The following is a 27,104-nucleotide window of genomic DNA, read 5'->3' on the forward strand; positions in this document are numbered from 1 at the left end:
GCGACCTTCCATAGTCATGATCTATTTCCTCAAGAGCCCCCACACTTTTGGGTCTTTCATAGAACTTTGGGGAAATTAAAAGTGGTCCTTAATCAGGAAAATTTTGGAGTTCCTGGAATAGAGAAGACCTTGTAAGTTTCGATTCTATTACTATATGGACATGCTGACTTTTAGGAAAGCTCATGTACTTTCCAGTGAGGACATGCACGTGAGGCAAGCCGCCATGTTGTGAGGGGCTCTGTGGAGAGACCTATATGGCCAGGAACCAACGTCTCCTGGGAAATTGAATCCTGCCAACAACTCTGTGAATGAGCAAGGAAGTGGGTCCTTCCCTAGTTGAGCTTGCAACCTTTTGGGAGATCCAGGGCCAGAGGACTCAGTTAAGCTGCAGCTGAACTCCTGACTCACAGAAACTGTGAGATAATAAATGTTATTTTAAGCCACCAAGTTTTGGGGCAGTTTGTCACACAGCAATAGATAAATAATACAGATGAGAAGAGGAGATTTGTTTCATTTCTTTGAACTCTGCATATCCAGATTGGATGCTGTAATTATTAATTCAATAGCAGGTACAGTGTATCTGCTATGGGATATCTGTCCAATCCTCTGCAAGGAAATTTATGGGATTGTTTTCAGCAAAGGGTTCACTGCTGATGTATGAGGCCCAGAAACTGCCCACGAATGGGAGAGAATTCATGAAATTTATTTTGGAAGCCTACTGGGTTCCCCAGTTGCTTCAGTTCCTCTTGGCATGGTTTGCCATTTTAACCCTTGTTCTGATGCATGGCCAACAGAGAGTGGCATGGATAACCTGAAAATGTTACCTTAGAGCCCACCACAGGGCTCGGGGTATCAGTCCAGGGGAACAACCCAAAGGGGTGGGTAGAGCCTCCAATTATAGCCACTGGGGGCTCTGGAGGTTTGGGAATGGCTACATCTCATATACTCAGTCCTTTGTTTCCATCAGTCCTGGTGCTTTCTGAATTCTGATATATAAATTAGAGAACTTGGTCACCATGTCCTTGGATCTCCTTAGAGGCATGGCCCATCCCCTAGATCTCCTCATCCGTCCATCTTTGGACAGTCCTCCCAGAGACAGAGGCCTTCTGCAGCTGACCCAGGAGTCCCCAGCATCATCAGGCCAATTGGGGAGTGACTCCTGCTGGACTGATGAGTGGGAGTGTCACATAAAGGATAGTTAGCCTCATGGAACAAAGGAGCAGATTTCCAGTAGATTTTTTTATTTGAAGAGAGGGCATGAGACAGGGGTAGGGGTGTCTTTCAGAGAATCTGAGACCAGGTCTGTAGGAATAAAGGGTACATATGACCTCTTTTTCTACAGGCCTTTTTCTCCTCCACACACCGTCATAGGAGGGGCTCTCCCAAAGAGTCGAGAGCCTAGTGGGCATTTACCATCATCATCATTCTGTTCCTTAGGTCTTCAGTGTTGGCACCTTTAATCCACAAAATGATTTTATTTGTGATCTTGGACAAGAGTGTTATCTTAATTTCTTTTTGTTGCATTTCAACATAGACATTTTCTACTAAAATGTTATCAAATTGGTCAGTCAACATGATTCAATATCATGCTATTTGTCCCATATTTAAAGTACCTTGGGAGGTTCCAATAACTTAATTGGGACATTCATTCATTCATCCATTTAACCAATAATTATTGAATACTTATCTTGTGCTTCCTCAGTATTTGTAGGACTTGAGTAAGAACCTAAGCCTTGTAATACAAAGGGATCCAACAAATTAGTGAACATTGCAAAAATCTATTTTAAATTTCAAAAGCTAGGCTTTTCTATAGAGGTTATATTTTCCCTTTAACACAACATTTTAAAATATGTACAGATGTGATAATATAATTAAAAATATAATAAACAGCTTTTCCTAAATGAATCATGTTGGTACACAGGCAGGACTCAGATTAGGAATCCTGTTCTGGTAAACATTCTGTATTCCATGCTAGGAGCTCTGGGGCTGGGGCTTCCCATGAATCTGTCTAAAAATATATGAGAGACAGTATTTGCTGCAGAACTTGTGGACACTCTTAATTGTTCCATTAAAACTTTCTACAAGGATTCTTAAGACCTGAACTTGACACTGATACTTTGTTCTCCTTCCCAATGACGCCCTTCCTACCACTTGGCTTGAGAATGACAGCTCATTTTGTTTACATGGCCCATGGCTGTGACGGAAAATACATAGAGCCCCGCAATATTGCAATCACTGGCTTGTACTGGGAGACAAGCAGCTGCAAGGATTAACATGCCTTCTTTTTTTCTTCTTTTTTCTCTATTATTTCACGTAGTATTTAAAATATCAGATCAAACTATGCCTCATGTCTGATGGAGTAGGCCTCCTTGTTTGGGCTTTGTAGAGAGAGAAAGTTCTCCACGTGTCTGGAGTGATGGGCTCTGCCTGCCTTGTGTGTGTCATCCAGAAACGATGTAACTGGAGCACAAGGATAAGGATGACACACACCCACTGGGGCCAACACAGGAAACCCAGAGAGAGAAGAAAGAATCAACTTACTTGGAGTACAGTTTCTGCCTAGGTTTTGCTAAATGGTAGTTGGGGGTTGTTCTGTTCTTTTACATCGTTGCTAGAAGAAGTGACACAGGTATCCCACACAAGTGACACTTGTGAACATCCATTTTGTGCAGTCAGACGTCTAAGCTGGGAAACAGGACGCATACCTCACCCGGCGAGTCGTTAGGGCTGTATGGACCGACCAGCTTGGAAGGAAGAGCAAAGGGCCATGGGGAATGGAGCCCTGGGCTCAGAGTCCTCCCCGCTGCTGCCTTTCTGTGTGACTTTGAACCAGTGGCCTCGGCTCTGCGGGCCTCAATGCATCACAGATAGGGTGAGCTCAACGAATGTTTGCCAACAACTAAATGGGTGTTTCTATGTCAAACAACTCACGCCACTGGATAAATTCTATTTCCTTTCAGGAGTAAATAATCTTTTGGAAAGACAGATGTTGTCTTAGTCATTCTCTGTAGAGTTGTGATATTAGACAAATTTGTTGTTCAACAAGGAAGCAGATTTGATTTCTAAATGCTGGGTGTATAGGTTCAATCATAATGGAAGACACTGGGAGTGTCTGTTACACCAGTAGTTTTCTGGTACCTGGCTCAGAGACCATCAGCCAAGGAAGAAAACATCAAACCTTAAGAATAAATGTCCTTCCTCATCTCCCACCCCCTATCACCTGACTATCAAAAAAGCTGCTCAACAAAAAGTAAACAATTTGTTCCCATCACATTAAACCTCAAAAGGCAGGAAACCAATCTCTACATTACATCTTGCAGAACAGTTCAGCTATCACATCTGTGGTTTCCAAAGAAGATTTCCCCTACTTTTGGTGGGCAGATAATTTGTCTGTTGTGTTGCATAGAATTCAAGTCAGTAAATATTTACTGTGGACTCATTATGTCTCAGGCTCTGCTGGGGACTACATGGCCCTGCCCCAAGTTTACCTAGCAGGGAGATGAGACCTGGACCCCTTATATTCCGGCAATGTAAGGCAGGACTAAGCGCCATTGTGGGTGGCGAAACAAGGGTTTGGGGGAACACAGACCCTGCTGCGATGCAGGTGGTGGCCAGTCCACACTGAGAAATTTGCCTGCCATCGTTCTTTTCTTTCACCCTCCTCCCCAGCCCTTCAAACACTTTCTTTTTCACCTGGATTTGCATACGTGCCACCTCGCCTGACCACTCTGCCCCTTCATGGACCTCTTCTTCTCCAGCCCGTGGACACCTCGATGGGACATGGATCATCTTTAGTGGCAACACTTGTACAGGGGAGGCATCACTGTATCACAGGTAGACTTACTGTATTGAAAACCTGAAATAAATCTCCCTATGTGAGCAGGACTCTGTCAGCCCACACTTATTACTCCAAGTGTGGTGGTCCCCAACCAGCCATATCACCTGGGCTGCGGTTAGAAACACTGACTCTCAGGCCCCACTCCAGCCCTACTGAGCCAGAATCTGCTTTTTAACAAGATGCCCAGGTGATTCCTAAGCACATTAAAGTCTGAGAAGCACTGGCTAAAGCCTATTTATAATTGAGATTTCTTTTGTTTCAACATTCAAAGGTAAGGTAAGCATTTCCCCATGATCATTACATGACTTCTGACAGAACCACAAATGTTATCAAATTTATTTTTCTGCCTCCGTTCTTCTAAAGCACCCAGACAGCTGCTCTACTTCCTAAAACACAAACCACGTGTGGCTATCAGTTAATAGAACTGGCGGCAAATGACGAAAGTTCCTGGTCTCAAGCCAAGAACTCTATCTTCCAGACTGAATTCAGGCAGCTGAGTAGGTCTGAAGCCTGGTTTTCCCTGGACACAGGAGAACAAGCATTTGGCTAGAGAGCTTATATTTCACAGGTCTAAGGAAGAGATTTGGAAGAAATCCTCTCTCTGCCCTGTGAGCATCACTGTCATGGTGTCCTCACCTTCACCCCTGGAGGACCCCTTGCTGGGGCTTCTGGGGCATGCTGATCTCCTGCTTTCCAGGGCTGTCCTCTGCCACCTCCAGCCGTGACTGTCAGCCTGGAAGGGACCAGAGAGGACATCTTGCTCCTGCTCCTCTGAGTTGCCAGAGTTCCCCATAATGGCCCTAACAAGTGGACGCCAGCACTTGTCACCAATAATGGGGAGATCACTACCACCCAGTATCCCCGTCCTCTTCTGAATGGCTTTGACTTTGAAAAGTTCGTTACAATGTCAACCCCACCTGACCCCTGAGGGAGCTATCTTCTGAGAGTTCCACCTGGTTATTCAGCTGCCAAGTTCTCTACCTGGGAGAGTATTCCTTAAATCCATGCCTATCAAACTTTAATGTGTCTTCTAAACACCTGGGATCCATTGTTAAAGAGTGTGGGAGGGCTGCTGAGCTTTTACCTTTCTCAGGTGATGAAGATGCTCCTGACCAGAGTTTGATTGGCAAGACCTTAGATTTAATTAAATCTACCTTCAGGACCACAAAGAACAAATCCACATGACCTGCTGCTATATGAGTATACTGGAACAGACAGAAAATCATGTCTTTCCCAAATCATTCATTTTCTTTTTTTTTTTATTTTTTTTTTATTTTTAGCTGAGCCATCCTGCCACCTGTTGGCAGCTCACGGCTGCTCAGCTCGGGCTGACTCGAACCGCTGTTGCTCAGAGCTCAAACTCTTGAGCGAGCTCTTAACCAACTGAGCCACTCAGCCGGCCCCCAAATCATTCATTTTCAACCACAAGCATCACAATTTCTTTGGTGGTTCCTTATGTGTCATGGTTTGGGATTTTCTAATTGTTTGATTAACTGTCTTTTGGAAGTGCTCTAATGAATGTTGCAAACCCTCTGTGTGGCAGCAAGCCTGCAACACTCCAACCTTGACTGCACAACCTCAGAGCAGAGCAGGGTATGGTTCAAATGAGCTCAAGATTGTGTTGGGTTGTCAGAAAAGTCATGACGTATTTTTTTCTATGTTTTTCATTGCAAAAATGCATCATGACTTTTGCTACAACCCAATACAATCTTGTTTGGAATGACGTGGTCCTATGGATGGATATGGAGACTAAAATCAACAAAGACCTCCATTCCTTTCCCCCTTATAAATACCCATGCCTTTCTTGTCACAATGGTGGGAAAACAGGTGATAAATACATTCCTCATCTAAAGTAATAATAATGTGTTGTGTCACTCTTTACAGGAGTTTTGACAAGGCAATGGCTTACTCTAAAGGTGAACTCCATAACAGTGTCATTTCAGGCCCCAGGCAGATATGTGGGGAAGATGTGTGGCGAGAGGGCTGCTCAGAGCACACCATGCCATAGCTCCTTCCTCCACCTTCCCTGGGGCTCCCCGACATATGAAACACACAGCACTCTGTTCTGCAACATCCAGGGCATGAGGAACAATGTTCATGAGGTTGGTTGATTTGGAGCAATTCAGTTTTTCAAAGCAGCCATGGCCGAGGGAAGGGCTCATGAAGACAGGTGGGCTCATTACTTAAAGCCAAGCCAACTAAGAATGAAACCAGCTTTCAAGTAGAAATGCCTGCCTCGGGCAAAGGAAGGAGCGAGGCAGCTACAGTATTTCAGGGGGAAAAACTATGACTTCATTCAGCATAGTGAACTTGGGAGGGGAGAGAATAAGGTGGAAACCCAGGCAAGAGTTTCCTCAATGATCACTTAAGGACAGCTGAAGTGGGGCTCCTGGGACAGGATGTTAAAATGAAACTATTTTAGTTTCCATTTGGGCTGAGGCTGCAAGACAGTAAACACCCCACACCAGAGTGAAGTGTGCAGATCTTGCAAAAAAGAGATGGTAGAAAGCCAGTTATATATCTGGGATGACCACCCACATCTAGCCTTCAAAAGAAAAAAAAAATTGTAGAGGTTGAAAAACAGGTTGACTAGAAGATGAATTATGGAAAGAACTATCCAGTATGTTCCCAACGGCTTCAACATGGCTATGTGAATAGCTATCTGTCTCGGGCACTTTCAAGACACAGTGGATTATTGTTTGATTCCCATGAGAAATGTACAAGTCTGGCTGCTCTGATGGCAGAGCAGAGGGGAGGTGCCTCCAGGGATCAGCCCGCACGCCCACATTATGTTTGGGTAAAGAATGTGTGAGTGTTTCTCAGGGACCAGATGGAGGCCATCAAAAGAGAGATCTGAAGTGAGGTCATCCTAAATCCTTTCCACAGGACTGTCTGGAGGCACAAGGGGGCCTCAACAGTAAGTAGTTAGTTATGTACCTGCAGATGCCTTGAGGCTGTGGAAGGAACTGTAAGTGACCCACTGGAGAAGAGTTACATTTGTCCATGTCAAGGAAAAGTACAGGTGAGAGATGACAGATTCATCAAATGACCCATGTAGGAGCTCACAGAACAAAGAAACAGCTTTGAACATCTGCCAGAACCAGGGAGCATGATGACAACTCACAGCAGGATTAGTTAAGTAAAAACCCTCCTGCCTCTTGCCCCTCCTCCTTCCCCCACTCTGATCACGAAGGATTCAAAATCATTATTAGCTAGATATGGGAGGAAGCAAAACCACAAAGCTGGGTGGGGAGAGGAGAGAAGCCAACCATACTCTCCTTTACTGCAGCAGGCAACTGGCCATGCAGGCCTGAGCTGGGATGGGGAGTAATTATATCTTTGAGTGAAATTTAAAGTTTGATTATCACTCTGACCTGGACATATTAATTATTGACTAAAGAATGTTTTGTTACCTGAAAGGAGCCAGGGAAGTCACAATATTTGTCCTAACTTTCATCCATGGACAGGGAAGAAGTGGATACTACAGGATACATTTGAAGAAGAATGGAAGAGACATATTTTGTGGCTTTATGATTATACCAATGGTCATTGCTTGTTCAGTGTAACAATGATTCAAGAGTTTGAAAAGTGAAATCAGGCAATTCTGCTAGTCTCATAGCGAGATTCACTAGAAGATACATTAGCTTTAGAATAGGTTTCTGAGTCAACTATGTTTTACAGGCGAAGTCAGATTCATACTGTCAGAACCACAAGGAACATTATATATGAGCAACTCCAACCCCTCATTTAGAAAACTGAGGCCCAGAGAGATGAGACTTCTCCCAGCTCATACATATAGAGATATCAAGGAAAAACATAGACGTGTACAGCGTCTGCTCATATAGGCCGTATTTTACTAGGCACCCTTCTTTGTAAAGGCCAAATTTCTTTCTGTTTCCCAGGTTTCAGGGAGATTAAAGTAAAATTGTACACAATGTTCTTGAGAGTATCTGAGAAAATCTATGATAAGAATCTAAGTTGATCCTGAACAGCCAAAGCAATAATGAGAAAGAAGAACAAAGTTGGAGATATCATACCACCTGATATCTAAATATACTACTACAAGGCTATAAAAATCAGAACAGTATGATACTGGCATTAAAACAGACACACAGATCAATAAAACAGAAAAGACAGTCCAGAAATAAACCCATGCCTATATGGTCAATTAACCTATGACAAAAGAGACAAGAATATACCATGGGGTAAAGACAGTCTATTCAATAAATGGTGTAGGGAAAACTGAACAGATACATAAAAAAAAAAAAAGAAAGAAAGAAACTAGACCACTTTCTTACACCATATACAAGACTAAACTCAAAATGGATTAAAGATTGAAGTCTGACCTGAAACCATAAAACTCCTAAAAGAAAACAGTAAACTCTTTCACATTACTCTTAGCAAAGTTTTTTTGGATATGTCTTCTCAGGCAAGGGAAACAAAAGAAAAAAGAAACAAATGGGACTACATCAAACCAAAAAGTTTTTGCACAACAAAGGAAACCATCAACAAAATGAAAAAACATCCTACTGAATGGGAGAAAGTGTCTGCCAATGATACATCTGATAAACGGTTATTATCCAAAATATAGAAGGAACTCATACAACTTATCACCAAAAAACAAAACAAAATGAAAAAAACAAAAAAACAAAAAAATCTGTTTAAAAAATGGGCAGAGGACCTGAACACACATGTCTCCAAAGAGAACATACAGATGGCCAATAGACATATGAAAACTCAGCATCACTAAACATCCGGGAAATGAAAATTAAAACCATAAGATATCACCTCACACCTGCCAGAATGGCTATCATCAATAAAGCAACAAACAACAAGTGTTGGTGAGGATGTGGAGAGAAGGGAACCTTCATGCACTGTTGGTGGGGTTACAAAGTGGTACAGCAACTATGGAAAGCAGTATGGAGGTTCCTCAAAATATTAAAAATAGAACTACCGTATGACCCAGAAATTCCACTTCTGGGTATTTATCTGAAGAAATCCAAAACACTAATTCAAAAAGATATATGCACCCCTATGTTCATGGCAGCATTATTTACAATAGCCAAGATATGGAAGCATCCTATGTGTCCATCAATAGGCAAATGGAAGAGGAAGATGTGGAACATATATACAATGGAACATTAATCAGCCATAAAAAAAAAGAATGAAATTTTGCCATTTGTGACAACGTAGATGAACCTAGAGGGTATTATGCTAAGTGAAATAAATCAGACAGAGAAAGACAAATAGCATATGATTTCTCTTATATGTGGAATCTAAAAAACAAAATAAATGAATAAACAAAACAGAAACAAACTCACAGATACAGAGAATAAATTTATGGTTGCCAGGTGGGAGGGAGGTTGAGAATATGGGTGAAAACATGAAAGGGATTAAGAAGTACAAACTTCTATAAAAACAGTCACAGATATAAAGTACAGCATAGGGGAATACGGTCATAACATTGTAATAATTATATATGGTGTCAGATGGGTACTAGACTTATTGGGGTGATCACTTTATAAGTTATATAAGTGTCGAATCACTATGTTGTACACCTGAAACTAATAGAATATCGTGTGTTAACTGTAATTGAAAATTAAATTTTAAGAAAACAATGACAAAAGTGTGCAAAAAAAAAAAAAAAGAATCTAAGTTTATCCTTCCCTGATGTCCTCCTAGGCTTAAGATATAGCCACTCTTACTATACGTATCCTTTGTTGAACATTCTAAGGATGCCTGTGAGCACATACCTGCAGATGTATCAGTTTTTCATTATTTATAATGGTCACTCAATACCACAAAAACTTTCCTAAGCTTATGTATTAGTCTTATCCCAAGACAAGGTCTCACACAGTGCTTGGAACAGAATTGGGTTCAGCAAATGTTGGCAGAACGACATAATGACTAGATTCCAGTTTCGCTGTTTATGTATGTGTTCTTTATATATCAAAACTACTTGCAAAGAAAGAAAAAAGGCAACATTTCTGTTCAATTTTGGGAACCTGGAACCCACACCTGGAGTCATGTTTAACTCTTCAGAAGTCCGTGACTTAGGGGTGCTAAGTGGGAAAGGAACACCTCCCATCAATTTTTAAATTTTGTGAGGGACAGGATTGGCTCTTCTGTCTCAGAAGTTTGCTGGCCCCTGGCTAGATTCTAATAACACAAGGCCTAAAAGCCATAATGGAGTGATCTCTTCCCACTGCAGCCTGCGGGGGACTGTCTAGAGATCCTTGATCCCTGCCAGTCCCGACTGCTCCCAGGGCTCTCAGAGAGCTCTGAAGACCTGCAGCAGCTTCCTCAGCGCACCTTCACCTACCCCAGGAGGGCAGGGACACCTGGGACCACCTGCAGGCGCCAGGAAGACTAACGAACAAAGCCTACCTGACTCCATCCTGCCTTCCTGGTTCTTCTGGGCTTCCTCGGAGGCACAGGAGCCCCTGGGGAAGGGCTGGTGGCTGAAGAGGTCATCACACAGGAGGCTTCGGCACAGCTTGGCGAGGAAGCGGAGGACATAGCCAATGCTGTTCACCACAGGCAGACTCCGCAGGTGCTGTTTCCCATCGAAGGACGCTGAAACTGGAAAACCACAGAGACAGCAGCTCAGAGTGGGGCGCTGGAGAAAGCCACAAGTCCATCAGCCCTGGGAAGAGGCTTTATTTGGATTTCACCTGTTTTTCCACGATTGTCCTGTTTCTGTTCCAGGATCTCAACTAGGAAACCACATTGGGTGTAGTTGCCATCTTCTTAGTGTCCTCTAGTTTGTGACTGTGTCTCAGTCTTTCCTTGTTTTTCACGACCTTCAGAGTTTTGAAGAGTAGTGGTCAGGTATTTTGTAAAATGTCTCTCAATTTGGGTTTGTCTGATGTTTTTCTTATTAATTGACTGAGGTGATGGGCTTTGGGGGAGAGGAAGACCACAGAGGTGAAGTGCCCTTCTCATTGTATCAGGTCAGGGACACATGATATCCACATGACATCACTGGGGTGTTAACCTTCATCCCTTGGCCAACATGGTGTTTGACACACTTCTCCACTGTTCCCTCCATTTTCTTATTTCCTTGGAAATAAGTCACAAGGTCTTGTCCACACTCAAGGGTAGTGGAGGGATTTAGCTCTACCTCCAGGAGAGCAGAGAGCTTCTATAGCATTTGGAATTCCTCTGTAAGGAAGAATTGTTCCTTCTCCTCTATTTATTTATTTGTTTATTCAATCACTTCTTAATATCAGTACAGACTCAGTATATTTATTGTGTACTGTGGGTTATCCAATAGTATATTATTTATTTTGTTGCTCAAATTGTGCCAGCTTTTCTCTTTGGGAGATTTCAGGTTGACACCTATGTTTCTATGACATGCCCCATTTTATTTATTTTATTTATTTTTTTTAGTAACTCTTTGGTTACTTACACTTCAATATGCTCCAGATTCACCTTGTATTTTTCCTGCCCCAGCCCTAATGTCAGCCATTTCCCCAGCAGCCCTGGTTCCTTTTATTGAAGAGTGATATTTAGAAACCAAGATTTGAGCACTGGATGTGCTCATTGCTACTGGGGTGTCAACAGTTCTGGGGCTTCTCAGGGGGAGAGAGCTAAGAAGTATATGTATATATAGACTATCCCATTATAATTATTTCTCTATCTAAGTATGTCTAAGACAGATGATAGATGATAGATAGGTGATAGATCGATGATAGATAGATAATAGATAGATAGATAGATAGATGATAATAGATCGATGATAGATAGATAGATAGATAGATAGATGATAGATGATAGATCGATGATTAGATAGATAGATAGATAGATATAGATTTTTAAAACCTGATTTTGTACTAAGGTCTCCAACTCTTACCTATCATCACAGAATTCAGGATTCATTCTAGCTTTCTGGGGATAGAGTCTTTATAAAAAAAGAACAGGGCCGGCCGGGTGGTGCGACGGTTGGGAGCTGGCTTGGGACGCCAGAGGGCCCCGGTTCGGATCCCACATATGCGGGCCAGTGACACTGCCCTCTACAGCTCAGATGCTGAACAACAGCTCAACCTGGAGTTGGGCTGCCGTGAGTCACCTGCGATGGTGTGGGCTGCAGCCCCTGCTGCAGTGGGTTGCCATGGGCTACCATGTGTAGGCAGCAGCCAGCGTGAGTGGCCAGCAGCCGCAGTGAGCAGCCGTCCAGAAGCTGGTGACTGATCGGCCTCTCCTGGGAAGAGCACAATGATGGTGCCAACTTGGGCCAGTGAAGCGCCGTCCTCCACAACTAGACTGAAGAACAAAACAACAGCAACTTGTCTATTCCCCTTCCCCCAATTCCCCAGCGCTGTTCCCTTCCCCCCAATACCCCAATAAAAATCTTAAAAAAAAAAAAGAACAATAATCTCTCCACAGCGAGGCTAGCTCAAACTTGATTTCTATAGGGTTACCAGAATTGGGAAGAAACACGTTTCTTCCAGCCCAGACCATATTCCTTTCTGTAATTATCCTCATAGCCCTCTGTCACCCCAAGAAGTTTGCACACCAACTCCAGTGTAAAGAACACACAAGGATATCCTGATCAGGAAGGACATTCTGTTCCCACTTAGGCCTCTGACACTCGGCATCAATACCTAGAGGGCAGCCTGGTTTTCACATTATATCTCCCAAAGGCAGGCAGACAGCAAGGGCTGGGACAGAGACAAGGAGAGCTATGTTTGATTTCAGAACTACAAACAAACAAACAAAAAACCCAGATAAACAAAAAAAAAAAACACCCATTTTAATGATCCATCAAAAAAATCCGTTTCTTTTGTGTAGCTCTTTATAGTTTGATAAGTGCTTTCATATGTATTGCCTCATTTAGGCTTCCTGACTGTCCTATGAGGACAGTGGAAAAAAGGTTTTTACTACATGTGACAGATGAGGAAACTGCGGAGAGGGCCTGGAGTGGTTTTTCCAGGTCATGTGGCCTCTAAGTGGACTTGCGTGTCATTTGAATACTCCCGGTGACCCTGATTGAAAAACACCAACAAAGAACTCCCAAGATGCTCTCACCAAGGGTGTCATCTTGGCCATTCAAATGCTCTAGAAATCCCCTCTTAGTGTTAGTACTGCTGCTCGCCTCCAGTACTTTAAAATACTGGTGTGCTGGAAACTGAACCCATAGCAGGAGGGTCTGGGGCATCAGGCCTGCCCCATAAGTCAGTGTGTATACATTCCTGGAGGTGCCTGGGAGATTACAGAAGTGGGAAAATTCCATCTGCTGAAGGAGGACATGGAATTTGTGAGATCATAAAGTCTCTCCTTGTGGGAGAGCATCCCAGCAAGTGTGCTGGGAATCGGTTGTGGGGGTACCGTGATACACTCTTCTCAGCTCTTGGGGTGGCCCAAGGCCCAGCCATGGCAATTGGTTCCTTTAGCCCATTGTTCCAGCACCAATGTTCCCATTCTCTCTTTATTCTGCCGTGGGAATATTTGGAAAGCAGGGCCCCAAGAATCAAGTTCTAGATGGAGGGTGGGAGAGTCTAGCTGTTTCTCCTGAGCCCTTCCCTAAACCACCTTGGTACTGTCACTTATCCTTGCTGAGCTTCCAATCACTATCAGTAACATGAAAGACCACCTTGCCACTTTGTGACCTCAAGGTGGTGGTGCGAGGAGTCTACTCAGTGATACTGCCTTCTCAAGGACATAAGACCAAGTGCTCAGCTCTGGCCTTCCTGGGAATCCTTCAGCCAAGGGAAAGTTGGCAAGGCTCTGCCCACACACACGTTGGTGCCAGGCACTGCAGAAGATCCTCCCTAGTGCCAAGGCCCCTGAGGCCACAAAAAGGCTGAGCAGGAAAGTAGAGAAAATGGGGTCATCTCTCCCAGGGGTGGGGACCATAAAGAATCAGTCACATGGGATTTGCTCAAGAGGGTGTAGCTTTCTTTTAGCACCAGGTCTGTCTTGAGCCCTGCTGTTTAGCAAAGAAAAGGACAAGGTCTTTGATCTTAGACTGTAGCCGAGGCTCGAGAACCTGGCTCTCAGACAGAAACCAGGAGAAGAACAGTCCAGGTGCTCTTAAAAGGCCTGACAGCAGGACTCTCCTCTTGGCTCTCTTGGTGCAGTTCTTCCTTCTGTCTCTGCTTGCGTCTGCTAAAGTCTCTTAAAAGTCATCCTGGGTCACACACATGCACCAGACCTTGCCAAGTGCTATTTTAATCAATCACCAGCAAGTCAGACCCAGCTTCCTGTTCAGAGGGAACTCCAGATGGGCACTGAATCAAGCGGACCTGGGGAAGCTCTGTTGGACAACCTTCCCAGTCCCAAGCCCTGGGGATATGGAGTTAAATAAAATACCCCTACTTGGGCTCTTCAGGAAGCAGCCACGTTAGAGGCCTCTCTCCCCTGATCCTTTCTTAACCAGCCAGCAGCGTCACCTGCATGTCCCCATTGCTGGGGAATTTTTGCCCTTTTCCTTGGTGAAATGGAGGCCTTATCCACTATGCTGGGCCAGAGAAGACGCCAGGCTGTCCCCTTGGAGTCAAGACATCTTACAAAGGCCTGATGCTCCAGGGCTTAAGGGCAGGTATTTTAGACAAGGTGGTCAGGAAAGGGCTCCTTGATAAAGAGGCATTTGAGTAGAAACCTGAAGGAAGCCCAGGAGCCGTCACATGGACAGCTGCAGAAGAACATTCCAGAAAGAGAGAATAGCAGGTGCACAGGTCCTGGGGCAGGTGCATGGTTGGAGGACACGGGAAGAACAGGACATTAGCTACCATGACCACAGCAGAGTAGGGGACTCTAGAGAAGCGACCAAGAGATCAAAGAGGTAGCCAGGGTCAGGTCACACAAGGGACTCTAGGCCTTTATAAGGCTTTTTCTCAGGGTGACATGGGAACCATTGAGAGTTTAGGGCAGAAAGGGGGCATGATCTGACTTATATTTTTAAAGAACCAGAGTGGTCGCTATGGGTCGTGAAAGGTAGCTGGATCCTGGTTATATTTTGAAGTGAGAGCAACAGGATTTACTGGTGGGTTGGAAGTGGGGGGTGGTAGAAAGAGAAGAGTCAAAGGTGAAGTTTCAGATATCCAGTCTTCTTCTCCAGGCCTAGAAGCATCTTCTCCTTGAGCCCTGAGAGAGCCTTCAGCACACAGGCTCATGAACAGCTCTGTTGCCCCACAGATGGGAGGACAGGCCCTGGTCACAAGCCCTGTCCCCCAAGCCTGAGAATGGCTGCTTTCATCTTCAGAAACTCCACGGCCTCCCTCCTCCAACCTGCCTCAGGGCCTTACCTGACACCATCTCGCCACCATAGCCCTGCTTGACCAGAGAGAAGACCAGCTTCTGCTGGTAGGCGCAGTCAATGCACGCCTGCACGGCCTGCTGCAGGACCGCCGACGGCCTTTCAGGCCCGAAGTGCTCAGGGAGCTGCTGCACTTTCCTCCTCTCCAGGTAGGGCCCTGCGTCTGCTTGCTTGTTGATGTAGAGGCAGACTGTGGAAAGAGAGACCCGCAAAGCCCTTAGCATCGATGCACATCGGGCAAGGGGGCTGCTCCTGTGTGCTCAAGGATGCCTCAGCCATGCCCCCTGGCCCTGGCCTTGGGAAAGCTGAAAAAGGGCAAAAGTGGGACTGATTCTTCCCACTTCATAAGTGAAAGAGGCAAAGAAACCAATCACCCCAACTGCCGGCGCTTGCTGTCAAGAGGGCCTCCTGGTTGGTGCAGATGGGCAGGGGGGTGCCATATGATGTACTCCTAACTGAGTTGTAGACAGTTATGAGGCCCATGTGAACCACGTTTATAGACACATTTCCATGCTGGGCGTGTACCCATAGAAAACCTTCCCTCTTCCTCCAAGGATGCTATCAAGCTACACATAATGTTGGCCACATTTTTTGTTAACTTTTGATGAATTAAAAAAAAAATCAAGATGATGCTGATTGCTCTAAAAATTATGTATTCATCGTCTAAAGAGAGTGCTATTTTACAATTTCAGAGAAAATAAACACTCAGCCGCCCATTTTGATGAGTCCAATCAGTGATTTCCACACTTTTAAAGTAATACATCCCATCAGAAAAAAGCTTGAGCACATGCCCCAAAATGTGTTTATTTATGTATAGGTTATATACATTCTTTTCTATATTAATGTATTGTGTGCACTTAAAAACGTGACCAAGAAATCAAAATTTTAAAGGATAAGGTACAAATAAATGTTAATAGAAGGTGTCATGTTTTCTTCTATACATTAAAGGCTCTCCTCTTGTGTTTCCCGCCCCCCCCCTTCACCCCAGAGTGTGAGCATCTTGCCTTGGAGACCAGTAATGCAAAGGAGTGTTGAAGAGGGAGGGACTTTAAGAGGAGACTAGGAAGACTTTGGAAGTATTCAACAGAAATAACAAAGGTGAAGGATGTTAGTTTTTATTGACCACTTATTATGGTCCAGGTACTTTAGATACTTTATCTTATTTAATTCTTAAGACAAGCCTGGCAATAAGTTGTTATCACTTCTTCACTAATGAAGAAACTGAAGTTTCAAGTGGTTAGATGGATGCTCATAAAGTTTGCAGTTAGTGGTGCCACAGGGATTTGGACTCAAGTCTTTCTGATGTCCAGGCCAGTGCTCTTTTCACTCAGCCAGGCTGCCTTCTTCTCTATTCATCCCAGATGATTGAAGAAATATAATTAAAAAGAGCCCTTTATGCCAGACACTGTGTTAGGTTTTACAGAGAAAATGGTGAACTGGGGCCGGCCAAGAGGCGCAGTTGGTTAAGAGCTCGCTCAAGAGTGCAGAGCTATGAGCAACAGCGGCTGGAGTCCCGGCCCGAGCTGAGCTGCCACTGAGCTGCCGCTGAGCAGCCAATAGGTGGCAGGTTGGCTCAGCTACAAGAAAGAAAAAAAAGAAAATGGTGAACCAAACCAATGAGGTCCCTGGCTTCACAGAGCTTAGGGCCCAGTGGGGGAGGCAGACTTCCTCAGAGAGTCACAGGAACTGATGTGGGTCTGTGGCAGTGAGAAACTTGGGGAGACACTAGGAGAGCCCATCTGGGGACCCTGGCAGGAAGCCAGTGAAGGATTTCTGGAAGGAGGTACGCTTGAGCTGGGATACAAGGGAGGAATAGGGTGACCAGAGGGAAGGTCATTCTAGATGGAAGGAAAAGAATATGCTAAGATCTTATGGTGGGCACTAGAGACTGAAGAGAGCAGTGGGCTGAATCACAAGGGGACAAAGCCTGCGGGACCTTGTTGGCCATATTAACAAGTTTGGTCTTTACCCAAGAGCAATGGGAGGAGAATGAAGAGGAATTTAAGTGGAACCAGAGTGGGACTGGAGTTGTGGTGAGGGGGGAGTGTGTGTGTGTGTGTGTGTGTGTGTGTGTGTGTGTGTGTGTGTGTGTGTGTGAGAGAGAGAGAGAGAGAGAGAGAGAGAGAGAGAGAGAGAAATATCATCCGATTGCTGTTTCTCTTACAAAGCAACTGTTGGTTGGTGGGTACCCCATGGCACAGGCTGGCCTGTGCACTATCCTGACTGGATTGGAGGGTGCCAGGTGGGATTAAGGGAGATTAGGCTCCTTAGAAGATCTGGAAGTACAAATACAGGGATGGAAACTCTTCAAGGTGAGCAGGCTAACTATTGAGGCAATAAACCTGGCTCTGAAAAGAAAAACCTGGGCCACCAACCACTCTTTCTAACCCCACCCCAAGGCAACCAGCTGAACCCAAGATGCATCGAAAACCAAGTTTCAAATAATCCAAACTGTGAGACACTTAAACTCATGTTCTCAGAGAATCTGGTTGTCCTAGCTACTGTCTGGCTAACACACTAAATCCTTCTTTTGAGCTATCTTGGTGGCAGTTTTCTAGTTCACCAAGTGACTGTTAGATGATGGGCAGGCCATCACAGTCTTGGAGTTTATTTGCCTGACCTACCTGTGAGAGCCTGTGGGGCTGCCAAGCTGGGTATGGTGGCTGCATCCTGAGGGATGGAACTGAGGTCGGGCTCCGGTGTACTCCTCGGAGGTGAGAGGGCTAAAGGAGTCATGAGAACCCGAGACTTGAGCTGCAAGAGAGAGTCCATTTGGTCAGTGACAAATCTGGAAATGCTCTCTATACCTCCCAGAATCTTTCCCGGATGGTAGCTAACCATTGCAACTCTATCATACTTCCACACCTTTCTACTGTGCAGCTTTGGTGGCTGAACTTTTCAAGATTCATGTTTGGGGGTCACACACAGAGGTCAGCTCTGTGCCCCACCCTTACAGCAGAACCACCCAGAAAATGACTGTGTCAGCCAATGGGTGTAGGAGCACATAGAGGTCTGAATAGTTGCAGCCTGTAAGCACAGGATGCAGGATAGGGGACAATTCCCAGCCTGAGCCCCTGTTCCCCCTAGAATCCTATGGATAGGGCTTTCCCAACAGCCACCCAAAGACTGAACCTAAAGCTCTCATCACTCTCTGCTGAGATTTCTGCTCACATCTGCATCCGGCTGGAAAAGAGAGTAGGAGCTATTTCTCCAAGGGGTTGACATACTGCTCTGTGTTTATTTCCTGCAGTAGAGACTATCAAAGGTAACCTGAGTGTGGATGTGAGTGCATTCTCTGCTGGTAATAAAGAGCCACCTTGAAGGTCTCACATGAAACCACAAATGAGGAGCTGAAATATGCTGTTATGGATTAAGGAGGGGATGACTGGCTGATGAGGTCAATACCAACAAGTCATTCTCCAAAACCAAGGTTTGATAGACAAGTTTTTAATCTTAGCTCTCCACCCCAAAATAATGAGTCAGGCACTTCACCTCTTTACCACTGACCTATGCATAGACCCCACTCCAGACCAATTAAGTCAATTTCTGGGAGTGGGACCCAGGTATCAAGAGTTTTTAAAGATACTCAGATGATTCCAATACACAGTTAAGGTTGAGGAATACTGCACAACACCAGTACTTTTCAACTTTAAGGTGCAATTAATCACCTGGAGTCTCATTAAAATGCAGATTCTCATTCAGTAGGTCTGGGGCAGGGCCTTGAGATTTTGCATTTCCAGCAAGCTCCCAGGTAGTACTGATCCTGTTTGTCCATGGGCCACACTTTGAGTAGCAAGGGTATATGTTTTGTTGTTAAGATGGAAGGAATCCCCATTCACATTGTAACTTGTTTCCTGGATTTTTAGAATAGAATAATAATAACAGTCATGGAGAAACAATATTCCTACTGCTAGTTATGCAGCCATTATACATTCATTCATTCATTTATTCATTCAACAAATACATATTGAGTACCTATTATAAGCCAGACACTCTTCTGGCTGCTGGGGATACAATAGAGGGAAAAAAGCAGACAAAAATCTTTGCCCTCATGTAACTGACATCCTATGTCATTGGGGAGAGAGACAATAAACAAAATAAATAAGTCAATGATATAGCGTGTTAGAGGGTGCTAAGAGCTGAGGGTGAAAATAAAGAGGGAAGGGGCATAGGAAGTGCAATTGAGAAGTATTAATACATTGACCTTTTAAAATAGGGTGGTTAAGGCACTTTTTGAGTGACATTGCACAAAGATTTGAAGGAGGTGAGAGAGCAAGTCATAACAGTGTCTATGAGAAGAATCCCCAGTGAATGAGAAGATCAAGTGCAAAGGTCCTGAGGCAGGAGCATGCCTGGAGTGTTTGTGTACTGCAGGGAGGCCAGAGTGAGATGGGAGAGGTAGATAAAGCAAGCGGGGCTGTGCAGGACACTTAAGTTCTCTGACTTTTACTTTGAGCTCTTCTGAGCAGGATCTAAACTGACATATTAACAATCTTTCTAACTATTGTGTTGAGAAGAAATGAAAGGGGCAAAGGCTGGAGAACCACTAATCTAGAGTAGAGATGATGATAGGTTGAATCAGGGTGATAGCAGTGGAAGTGGACGGGTTTGGGTAGATTTTGAAAGTGGACTCAGCAGGGCTTACTGACATACTGGATGCGGTGTGTGAGAGTGAGAGAGAAGTAAAAAATAACTACAGGGGTTTGGACCAGGAAGGCTGCAGGTGAACTAATGGCTCTTTTTGGGAGGTGATGGCGAGGAGGATGAGAGTAGAGAGGACTAGGGGAGACTAGGGGTTAGTTTTGTATGTGTCAAGTTCAAAGATGCCTAGATCTAAGTAGGGATGTTAAGTAGGCAGGTGCATATACTAGAGTATGGAGCTCTGGTGGAAAGTCTAAATGGAGATTTAATTTGAAAATCATCAATAGAGAGTTGATATTTAAGGTCATAATAACTGATGAGATCATCAGAGAATTGAGTGTAGGTGGAGAAGGATCTAAGCATTGAGCTCTGCAAGACTTTAACATAAAAAAGTTTCGAAAGATGAGGAGGAACCAGAAAAAGAAACCAGGAAAGACATCCAGTGGGGTAGAAAGACAGCTGGGAGACTGTGGCACTGTGGGAGCCAAATGGAGAAAGAGTTTCGTGGAGGAGAGAATGATTAACCATGTCAAGTGCTCTGATCAGTCAAGGAAGACTAGAAGTGGCCATTACATGTAGCAACTTTTCAACAAGAGAGGTTGTGGTACAGTGAGAGGGATGAGAACTCGACTGGAATAAACTCAAGAAACAATGGGAAGAGAAGCATTGGGATCAGGAAGTCAAGTCAGGTCTTTCATGGAGTCTTGTCTTAAAGGGGCACAAAGAATTAGTCATAGCAAGAAGGAAAAGTAGGATCTAAAGATTTTTGCCCCACAATGAGATACCCCACCTATATCACACCCATTAGAATGGCTACTATCAAAAATAAAAATAACAAGTGTTGGTGGGGGTTTGGAGAAATTGGAACACTTGTGCACTGTTGGTGGAAATGCAAAATGGAGCTGTATGGCAGTTCCTCAAAAATTTAAAAACAGAATTACTGAGCAATCCCACTCCTGGGTATATAGCCAAAAGAATTGGAAGTGGGATCTCCAAGAGATATTTGTATATTCATATTCATAGTATCAATATTCACAATAGTCATTGTGGAAGCAACTACAAACATCCATTGACAGCTGAATGGATAAACAAACTGTGGCCTATACATACAAGGAAATATTCAGCCTTAAAAAGAAAGAAAAATCCTGTCACATGCTACAACATGGATGAAACTTAAGGACATTATGCTAAGTGAAATAAGCCAGTCACAAGAAGACAAATTCTCCATGATTTCACTTATATGAGACCTCGAGGAGCAAATTCATTGAAACAGAAAATAGAATGGTGGTTCAAGGGGCTGGAATGAGGGGGCAATGAAGAGTTGTTTAATGGGTTTAGAGTCAGTTTTGCAAGGTAAAGAAGTTCTGGTAAAGGTAAAGAAGGTAACGATTGGATGCCCAACAATATGAATATGCTTAACACTACTGAACTGTATACTTAGAAATGGTTATGATGGTAAACTTTATACCATGTGTTTTTTACCAAAAATTTTAAAGGTTTGTTGTTGTTTTTTTGAGATGGGAGAAATGTTTAAATGCTGGTGGAAATAATCCAGTAGATAGGAGAAAACTGGTGATACAGGAGAGAACGTGGAACCCTGCTGGCGTCAGGACTTTGAATAGGTGAGAGGGGATGAGATTTAGTGAATAAATTGTGGGGCCAGGTGAGTTGTGGCTCTAGAGAGGAACATGGGCCTTTCATCTGTTGCAATAAGAAGAACGGCGGAATAAAAGGGCCTGGATCTGGGATAGGTGGATGTGGGGATAAGAGCTAACAGGAGGTCTCTGCCAATGGCTTCTACTTTCTCCGTGAGGCGGAAGCTGAGGGTGAGAGCAGAGGCGAGTGTGCTCATGAACTAGGAGGGTGGGAGAAGTAAGGGAATGAGAAGCATTGAGGGCGCAGTGGGATGTGTGGAAATGAGTTTAAATTCATTGAAATGAATTTAAAATGTGATCCGTCAACAGTGAGCACGTTGGCCACGCAGGGCTACATGGGTGCACAATCTGAGGCTCTTTCGAGAGGCTCTGTATTCATCAGAAGCTACAACTAACAACAGAGAGTCCATCTTATTCTGAGATGAGAATTTGAAAATTAAAGGACCCATCAAGTAGCAATACACTGCTGAGTATCATAAAAATAACTTAAAAGAAACCTCAGTGGTAGAAGGAGTGAATCAGAAACCTGCTGTGACCCAGTCACCATGACTTTGACATGGTTTTCTCATCTGCCAAGTGTGACAAGGACCACAGCTACCCTGCCTGTTCTCATGCTCCAAACGTCGCCCTGACACTCTTTCCGGGACTGATATCCTGCTCTGCACTGCTTGCGAGGGAGAGGCTGGTGGTGACTGTCCCTGAAGACTGTGGGCAGCGACTCTGGGACAGCCTTGGCTAAATCCTCCTTTACAGGCTTAAAGCTCTCAGATCCCCAACATACATCCAGATAACGATGTGGTGGGGGAAAACAGGATTGGCAAGTTGTCATTTTTTTCCTTCTGTAGTCTTTAACCAAATCACACCAAAGTCCTTGTGGTCCTTCCTTACAAAGATGATGGCGATGATGATGACAATGCTGGCAGCTAAGACTTAGATAACCAGACACTGTTTACCATTCATGGAAACCTCATACTGACCCTCCCATCTAATGCTTGCCCACTATTTTAATATTTATTAGAGAGAGATCTGTCCATTGAACTCACCTCCAATGAAGCGGTATAATTATAATTGACTGTTACCTTTGCCCATCTTTTCTGCCCAGGTGAAGCAATTAAAGGGATTGGAATAAGTCAGCTGGCTGCAGGGAAAACTGTCTGTATTCCTTCAACCTCTAAAACAACTGCTGGGACATTTGAACAAAGAAAAAAAAATCTCATGCAGCTGTGGGTGGTATATGACTTTTTAAAAATATCCTCTGGGTTAGAGAAGAAATCATCAGTAGGAATACCCTTCGACTTAGCATTCTAAAATTTCTATCTCATCGCTTAATATAACTAATCAAAAATAACCTAACCTAGAAAAGGCAGTCACCCATGATTTTGGAAAGGTCCTAAAATAGATATGAGCCCACTGCTAGGAACATCCTTTGGTCTGATGTGGGGCCCAGTCTGTCAATGCCTCTCCCTGTGTGGGAAATAAGGGACTCCTTGTGTACCCCGCCCTGTCTAAGCTACTCTCTGGCAAGACATGTGTCTTTGTCATTGCTTGGTTTTCAAAAACAAAAATTGTTTCTTTGTTTTGATTTATTTTCAAATGGACAAAATAAAGTGGCATGCTCCTATCTTGGTTTCTAATACTGTTCTTCAATAAAAAGAATCAGGTCTCTTAGGAGAAATGCTGATTATAGGATTAGGGCAGGGAGTGGGTGAGATAAACTGGAGCATCTGGTTGTGCCAGAAAGTAAGAAAATACTAAACAAACACAACACAAGCACACAATGATGGGGGTAGTTCACAGGGACACAGGAATCAACTGAAGGAGCTTCCAGTGGCCAAATCTGGAACAACACAAGCAACGAACAAAGAATGTAGTAATGGGCTATAATTCACAGTGTACTATAAATATCCATGACTCCACACTGACGTACATGAGTGATTGACTAAGTAAATACATGGGACAGAATAGAAAATCTCCTATGCATAAAAAATCCAAATAATCTAATTGTGGAGCGTAACTCCCCACTCCTTAAATGTGAGCTGCACATAGTGACGTTCTTCCAAAGAGAACATTTGAAATTGTTCAAATGTTCAATTGTGTGGAAATTGAGGTAGGAAAAGTAACTTTACAGTAGAGATATTCGTTAAACACCCCCTCAGCCAGGTGAAAAACCTTGTCAATAGTACATACTCTTGATATTACGTAATGGGAATGGCATCATACCTGTGAGATCTTCTTCTCCAAAACCCGTAGCCCCAGTCTATTCATGAGAAAAACATGCAGCCAAACCCAAACTGCAGAACAGTTTACAAAATACTTGACCAATGCTCCTCAAAACTGCCAACATCATCAAAACCAAGGAAAGTCTGAGAAACTTTCACAGCCCAGAGGAGCCTAAGGAGACACAATGACTAAATGCAATGTGGTATCCTGGAAGGACCCTGGAATGAATAGGAAAAAAGTGATGAATCTGAACAAAACTACGGACATTACTTAATAATAATGTATTATTATTGGATGTCTAGTTGTGACAAATGTACCATAGTAATGTACGTATGTTAACAATAGGATAAACTAGGCGTGGTTATATTGAGAATTCTAGTTCTATCTTTGTAAATCTAAAATTATTCTAAAATATCGTTTATTTTAAAACTATGAAAAACAGGATCTGGCAGGAGAAACTGGGTAAACTGGAAAGGAAGGAGGGAGTAGAGGCCTATTTTTTGGCAGCATAAGACTGGAAGATTCGTTGCCCAGGACGCCTAGCTCTGACATACAGGAGCCAATGCTTGGCCTGCAAAGCCAACAACCCTGTACAGATGCTGGCAAAGTTGGCAGCTTTACCTGAAATTCAAAACCTCAATCAAACAGATGTGGTGACTCCTCATCCACAGCATAGTTGCCAATGGCTGGAGGGGCTGTGCTTGGCCTGGTGGGAAGCCAGGTGGGAAGAAGCAGAGGAGTAAAAGGTCGGCCCTGCCAGCTGGAGTCTCCACCAAAGGGGGCTGGGGAATCTGGGATCAGTTCCTCTTGCTTTTCTGTTTGCAGATAGAAAATAAGGGCCTGGAGCGTTTCTTGTGCCAGCTGTCTTTCAGGGGAAGACCTTCTCTAAGACATTTGTTAGAGAATCACTAGAAAGAGTTGGGAGGGCATCTGTTTGCAAACTGAGATGTGTGGCAAGGGAACATTAAAGGAGAAGGAGTCAGTTGATTTGTAAAATTCAAACATTTTTCTGGTCATATGCAAGTGTGACAGTAATGGAAGTACTAACTAAACGGTGTTTGAGAGATTGACAGCAAAAGGTTGGTAATCGGAGGACGGAGATTGTGGTTGGGGGAGGGAGAAGATGTGTAGAGGCCACCTGCACATCAGCAGACGATGAACCAACAACAAAGCAAAATGTAAAAACAAGTCTGAGGTGGCGGTGGACACGTACAATGGCACACTAACTTTATGATCTGGGTTAAAGTCCAGCTCAGCACTCACTTAACCCTGTCCTAAGTCTCGTAATGTCGGCTTTCTTTCAGAGCCTGCTTTTCCTCATCTGTAAGGTAAGGATAATAATACCTCCTCACAGGGAGGTGACAAGAATTAACTGTAAACATTAAACACAGGGCTGATGCAAAGCGAGGACTCAATAAATATTTATTATCATTATTGCTATTGGTACCATTATTGTTATTTGATATTTCAGAAATGAGTTCCAAGTTTTTTGTTTATGCATCCCTGGCAGGAGGGGGAAATTGCTGTCTTTCCTAGGACGTGTCTGCATTTTCTACACTTACCATTTGGGATCATGTCTTCACAAATCTTTGCAAACCCACCCTCCTTCCTCACACCTCACAGCTGATGGCCTCTGAGAAACATGCTTCCAACACATCTTGCCATGGTCCCTAAGTATTGCTTAAGCAGGAGCAGCCCTTTCCAAGTTGCATCATTAAAGCTAAGTCTAAAAAGAAAAAAAATTATTTATTCCATGAGGCAGTCATTTATTAACAAATAATTATTGAGCACCTACTGTGTGCCAGGAACTGTTCTACGTGCTGAGGATGCAGCAGTTAACAGGGAAGATAAGGTCCCAGTTCTCAATGAGCTAATATCATAGGAGGACACACAACACACACACAACAAAAACAGCAAGTTGTGATAAGCACTACTCTGAATAGTAAAATATGGTGATGTGCTAAAAAGGGACCAGGTGACCAGAGTAGGCCTATAAGCAGGTGACATTTACATCAGGATCTGAATGGCAAGAGGGAGCCTGCAGTGACTGGGGAAAGAACTTTCCAGGCAGATGGAGTGGCCAGTGTTAACCTCCTAAAGCTTGGCTTCTTTAAGGAACCAGGAAGGGCTGGGTGGATGGCACTGCGTGCAAGAAGCAGAATGATGCAAGATGAGGTTTACCAGCTGGCCCGGGTCTGATTGTGAGGGCTTTCTATGTCAGGGTTGTAGACTAAATTGTATTCCCGCAAAAAAGGTACTTTCAAGTCTTAACCCTCAGTACCTGTGAATGTGACTTGATTTGGAAATAGGGTCTTTGCAGATGAAATCAAGTTAGATGTGATTATAATGGACTAGGGTGGGTCCTAATGCTGATGACTCATCTCCTTATAAGAAGAGGGAAATTTGGGAATAACCACAGACACACAGGGAGAAAGCCATGTGACAACGGAGGCAGAGATTGGAGGGATGTGTCCACAGCCAAGGAGCGCCAAGGATTGTCAGTAACCACTTGGAAGCTAGGACGACACAAGGAAGGCTCCTTCCTCCATAGCCTTTAGGGGGAGCATGGCCCTGCTGACACCTTGATTTCAGACTTCAAGCCTCTAGAGATGTTGTTTTAAGCCAGTCATTTTGTGGTACTTTGTTATTCTTGTAAATAAATACAGTCACATTAAGGAGTTTGGATTTTATTCTCAGAGTTTTTGAAACAATTAGACAACTTTAAGCAGGGAAAGACAAACTCAGTTTTTGTTTTATAAAGATAAGTATGGCTACTGTAGAGAGAATGGATGGGGAGAGGCAAAGTGGAGAAAGAACACGAGTAAGAAAGTTATCGCATTGACCAGGTGAGAAACATTGATGACTGATCTAGGGTGGAAGCACTGGAGGCAGGGAGAATTAGTGGGATTCAGAGTGTATTTTGGAGGTGGAATTCGGGTGGTAGGGGAGAGAAAGCACAAAATCAAGGGTAACTTCTACATTTATGCACATAAGCTTTATTTTGATAGCATATTTTAGTACATTAGTTTTAAAACATTAGCATTTTACTTGTTGCTGATTTAGTTAACTTTGGGGAGCAGTAATGCTGGCTTGCCTCTAAGTTTCAAAACATTCCTCGTCTAATACTCAAGCAGCCAGCATTCTGAATAGGACAGGAAAAGTTCTGTGCAGAACTTCCAGGCGAGGACATGAGGAGAAGGAGAGCATTCACATTTCCTCATCTGAGAAATGGACACTGAGAGCTGACATGATTCCAGTCATCAACTGCACACTGTCTGACTCACTGCAGGGGAGCGGTGAGTGCACAGGACTCAGAGACAGGACTCGGTTCTAATCCTGGTTCCTGTGCCAACTCACATGGCTCACTCTGAGCAACTCGCTCAGTGCCTCTGGGCTTCATCTTCCAAAGCCATGAAATGGGGAGAGTTGTTGGTTGCCAAGTTCTTTTTCAAAAATAACGTTGTGCATGTACCTTACATTAGACTACTTT

The 27,104-nt window shown here is 43.9% G+C and overlaps 1 protein-coding gene across 3 annotated transcripts in view; it reads right to left on the minus strand.

Moving 5' to 3' along the window:
* Positions 1–27,104, minus strand: part of SCML4 (Scm polycomb group protein like 4) — a 104,024-nt gene that overhangs the window by 25,237 nt on the left and 51,683 nt on the right. For all 3 annotated transcript variants that reach the window (XM_019658959.1, XM_019658960.1, XM_019658958.1), the window contains 3 exons: positions 17,723–17,852; positions 15,088–15,288; positions 10,226–10,420 (listed from right to left, as the gene is read on the minus strand). In XM_019658959.1, the coding sequence (XP_019514504.1) occupies positions 10,226–10,420; positions 15,088–15,288; positions 17,723–17,834 (508 nt within the window). In that variant the 5' untranslated portion in view covers positions 17,835–17,852. The remainder of the gene's footprint in view (positions 1–10,225; positions 10,421–15,087; positions 15,289–17,722; positions 17,853–27,104) is intronic.

Source organism: Hipposideros armiger, unplaced genomic scaffold (genome assembly GCF_001890085.2).
Source record: "Hipposideros armiger isolate ML-2016 unplaced genomic scaffold, ASM189008v1 scaffold_292, whole genome shotgun sequence".
Lineage (NCBI taxonomy): Eukaryota > Metazoa > Chordata > Mammalia > Chiroptera > Hipposideridae > Hipposideros > Hipposideros armiger.